This window comes from Paramisgurnus dabryanus, chromosome 17 (genome assembly GCF_030506205.2).
Source record: "Paramisgurnus dabryanus chromosome 17, PD_genome_1.1, whole genome shotgun sequence".
In the NCBI taxonomy this organism is placed as follows: domain Eukaryota; kingdom Metazoa; phylum Chordata; class Actinopteri; order Cypriniformes; family Cobitidae; genus Paramisgurnus; species Paramisgurnus dabryanus.
In genome coordinates this window covers 35,248,015-35,252,654 of record NC_133353.1, presented here as the reverse complement: position 1 = coordinate 35,252,654, position 4,640 = coordinate 35,248,015, and the positions used below count along the sequence as shown (strand labels likewise).

General features: G+C 37.3%; 1 protein-coding gene across 1 annotated transcript; it reads right to left on the bottom strand.

The window, feature by feature from the left end:
* Positions 1-1,790: 1,790 nt before the first annotated feature.
* On the bottom strand, positions 1,791-4,139 carry nkx2.2a (NK2 homeobox 2a). Its single transcript, XM_065267411.2, has 2 exons — positions 3,491-4,139; positions 1,791-2,937 (listed from the first exon to the last, which is right to left on the bottom strand). Exons 1-2 carry the CDS (start codon positions 3,744-3,746, stop codon positions 2,384-2,386), a joined length of 810 nt encoding a protein of 269 aa, XP_065123483.1. The 5' UTR covers positions 3,747-4,139; the 3' UTR covers positions 1,791-2,383.
* Positions 4,140-4,640: the final 501 nt, after the last annotated feature.

Genomic DNA, 4,640 nt, shown 5'->3' with positions numbered 1-4,640 from the left:
AAGAGGGGAGTGTGTGAGAGGGTTAAAGGAATGAGAGAACTGTTGTTAGCACTGCTATATCAAGAAAGAAGGACTCCCTGTTATCTGTGAATGGCTTTGCCTTCTTTTCCAGAATAGATATAGCACGAATTTTTAATTCGTTTTTCTTTGAGAGACAACAATGCTGCGTTTGAAAGCAGGACACAATTTGGGTTTTGTGAGGGATTCTTTTCTCCTCTTGCGGGCCCAGCTGTCCATATGGAACACAACGTGTACAACAAGCACCACAATGGCACCAACTGACAGGCGCCACAAAAAAACCCAAGGATATATCTCCCTGACTCAGGGATGCACTGGTCCAGATAAAGGAACTGAATAGCACCAAGAAACTCAGACACTCTCTCTCCACACAGAGATACACTCCCCATGTTAATATGCACGCCTCTAACATTCTCATCAACCGACCCTTAGCTTTTGTTAGGTTTTTGTGACATGTACTGTATATTGTACAACTATAGACTGTTTAAATGTGCATCGTCGCATTGTTGAGTAGCAGTTCATTACGACTCGCAGGTCTTTGGGGCAGTTTTAAAAATTACAGACAATAAAATAATCGAAATAGTTTGAGTGGGTTAAAAGCGTTTGATATTTTCCTGTCGGTTTTCTGACATTACGGAATTACATATTGAAGGTACCGCAAATGGTTAGTAACGCTATAAATGGGTCCTTGTGGTCCACAACAGGTGCAACTCAATCATTTTTTAAACGCCCTTCTATTTGCGAAAAATAGCAGCTTTGAATTAGATACCAAAATATTAGATTATATTAATTATAACAACTCTATACAAAAGACACATCCGAAACATAATATTTTGAGTAGGCGTAATGAAGTCATCTGTAAGCGATATAAGCGCATAGAGAGAAATAACATTATTTTTTTCTGTAAATAATTAGCACAGGGTTTGTTTAATCAAAGTGACTTTACATCTACTGCAAAATGTATTTTAAAAAAATGAATAATTTAGGATTTACCAATGAACTCTCATATTTACACAAGAAACTGATACATACACGATAATCCTCAATGGGATGGGGACCAAAAACGAGAGCCGTTGTTGCATATTAATTTGATGCTTAATAATAAAAAGGCAGTATTTTTGACATTTTTCTTAACTGAAATTTAATGTGCAAAATAAAGTAAATTGTAATTTGACGTACGGCCGCAGTGTATATTAATCCAAAAATAAAAAATTAATATAGATGTGCCATCGCGCCTAGTTTCTTCGATTTTAAAATTATTTCACATTCATAATTACAGGAGATTACGATAACATACGTTTGTCACGTGTGTTTTCTTTCTTAAATGTGCCATTTTAACACCCGAAATGTCAACCGCGGTGTCTGAAAAGGAGAGAGGGTTTGAATGAAAAGCTGCTTAGCTGAAGAAGCCCTCTTATATTAAGTGAGTGGATTTTTACCCCCATTTCACAAATGACTTTTGCCTTCTTATTGCTGAAGTGTTCGTACAGATAAATTCAGAAAACCGAAGCTGTTGTGCTTCCGATAAAGCATAAGGTGTTAAAAGTAAAAGTAAATCTGAAAAAAAAAAAGTTATATAACAAATAAAAAGCCGTGATAAATTATTATGAGATTATTTTCTAATTAGTTCAGTCATATAGTATTTACATATGATAATATTTACATATTTAGTCATTTTTGTTTATGTGAGATTAATTATTAACGTTAAGGAACGATTAATTATTTTGCAACTAAGTCCGAAATCATTAAAACCAAATGCAAAACAAATCGGAATTTCTGAAACACATCATTTTATTAAAAGTCTTAATAAAAAGAATTAAGTAATTCCCTCATCAGCGCGCGTTCTTGCTGAAATTACACGACAATTGATGTTGCATTTTATCCCTAAATATTGTAAATATTTAGGCTATAGCTTACTGAACCGCAAAACATAATATTGCAAACAGTTATCACAAAATATTTACATAGAAAACAAACCAATGAAATAAGCTAAAGTTTGCCAGTGTTTATTCATGGCCATAAATATATTCGGTTCATTGTAAAAGAAAGAAATAAAACTTTCTATAGTCATAAAGTGGTTTTTCACGTGCTTGAAACACGAAGGACAAAAAGAAAACATTTCTACAACACACAAACATACTTTACAAAATTTCACAAGAGCTTTAACATTCTTAAATTTGGGGAGAGGCTTGACCCAGTTTTCTTAACGAAAACATGTAAACATGGCGCACACGTCAATCCCCAAAATAAACTGAGAATGAGAATGGGCCAAGCTGCAAAAAAAGAAAAAGTCCTGTATTTTTGTTTGGAAAGCTCCCTATTGTGGTCTTTAAATGCAGCCCAACGTTTGCAAGTCAGTATTTGTTCACCAAGTCCACTGTTGCGTTTGCACCAGGTGGTGTGTTGTGGGAAACTGTGGTGTGGTGGCGGCGCTGTAATGCGCGTTATATTGCATGTGCTGGAGAGATTGGGCGCTATAAGCGGAGAACGGTATTCCTGCCTGAAAAGTGGCTGCCAAGTCCTGAGCTTTTAGCGTATGACAGGGTTTGCCATCCCTTACTAAAACAGGCACGGCCACCCGCCTAGGAGAAGGGAGATGGGTCACTTCCATACCTTTCTCGGCCCGGGCTCTCTTCATTTTGTACCGGTGGTTCTGGAACCAGATTTTCACTTGGGTCGGCGTCAGACGAATCAAACTAGCGAGATGCTCCCTCTCTGGCGCTGACAGATATCTCTGTTGCCTAAACCGGCGCTCGAGTTCGTAAGTTTGCGCCTTGGAGAAGAGCACCCTCCTTTTGCGCTTCTTACCAGAGTCACTGCCGTTGCTTGAAGTTTCCTTGTCGTTGTCCGGCGATTCATCTGCAGAAGGTTCCGGGGATTTTGCAGACGAGTCTTGAGAGTTTGCTGATAAACCGTGCACTGGTAAAATAATAATAATATATAATAAATATAAAGACATCAACTGAATTTTATTAATGTATAAACTCCTAAACATTTATTAAAATCTTCAAATTATCAAAGAGCAACGGGTTAGCTAAAAAGGACCAATATACAAATAAAAATATAATAATACAGTCTTTTATTCATCTGTCTTCTTTTCTTCAGTTAAAATTTAAATATTATTTTTTATTAACAAATTGATTATTCTTACTAAACGAAATTATCTGCCGTAGCTCATTCAACAGTTATAAAAAGCTATGTGGGCGATATTTAGAAGTTTTTGTGAATTAAAGTAGTATTAAGAACAATTATTAGGCTACTAATATAATCGAGCTCCTAATCCAAAAGCACATAATAGGTTACGCCTTTAAAGAAGCGCAACAGTCAAAAGATTGCATACAGTCTAGATTAGTCTACGATAAATTCAGACATAAAAAGGAAAATGTTTTGTTAAGTGATTTCAGGACCACATTTTTTATAATAAACGATTTGTACAAAATAAGAGTGAATTATTTTGGGATGAATTACTTACAAGAGTATTGGATGCTGTCCGTAGTTGCGAGCCATCTGGTATAAGGATTGTCGCTACTATCGTAGAAAGGATTCTTTAAAGGAAGATTTTGAACATTCTCTAAAGGACTTTGCACTAACACTCCAGGCGTTTTGGTCGCCTCCGAACCCTCCGTATCTTCCTCGTTCCCGGTGATAGATCCTTCTTCATCGTTAGTGTCAGGGAGGTCCAAAATGTCCTTCACTGAAAAGCCCGTCTTTGTGTTGGTCAACGACATGTTTCAGCGACAGGGATTTGATGCAGGAAAGTTGCCGCACCAGTTTGCCAATCCTCTGTATTAAGACACAAAACACAGATGGGATTTGGTGAATGCAAGATCGGTGCCGTTTCAGCGCGAAGTAAACTGAAGTCGACGCATGAGGCTCGGTCGTTCACCGTTCACTGAAAAAAAGTAGCGGAGAAATCAGTTCTGTAAGTCCAAGAAGAATGCCAAAGTGACTGAAGTGCTATATCTAGCTCATGGATATCGCGCTACTGCTGGGTATAAGGGGGAAATAAGCCATTACCAGACTGATCAGTCCATATAAGGTTGGTCTCAACACATGAACCTGCAGTGAAAAAGCATTAAAAACGAAAAAGGTTGGCCACGTGTGGGCGGGTCTTGGGAGTCAAGTGGATGAAGACAGTGTTTGCCGATGTGAAATTGTGGGTTTTGGGGAGATCCTAGCCTATACCATTGGTGCTTCAGAACATGATGAGTGGTATAACGTGTCAATTAATTACAAAGATGGGGAGGGCCTTTTTACACCCTATTTACATACAAAGAACCTCCAAGTAGCTTTATACACATCATAGGCCTTCTGGACAAAACCTATGAATAAAATATTCCTCTCCTATGTTATAGTATAGAAAAATATAGACAAACGAACCGCTGATGATGATGTTTGGACTTTAAATCTAGACGAATCACTCGTTGTCCGAAGGTATAAACAAATGTTTTCTTCGAAATCGCCTCTAGTGGCAAAAGACTAATTTATGTAGGTCAATATTTTGTTTCGGGATTATGGAGAAGGGTTGTTCACTAGATTAAGCCATCAAAAAAGGATGAACTGGAAAAAGACAATTTTAACGATGGTACTTTTTTATTCATGCCGATTATGCAAATTATTAA

Bases quoted from the DNA above. Each gene is read 5' to 3' on its own strand.
- nkx2.2a (XM_065267411.2), bottom strand. From the start codon at position 3,746: ATGTCGTTGACCAACACAAAGACGGGCTTTTCAGTGAAGGACATTTTG. The intron at 2,938-3,490 runs GTAAGTAATTCA...TTATTTTACCAG, and splicing joins GGACAGCATCCAATACTCTT to TGCACGGTTTATCAGCAAAC.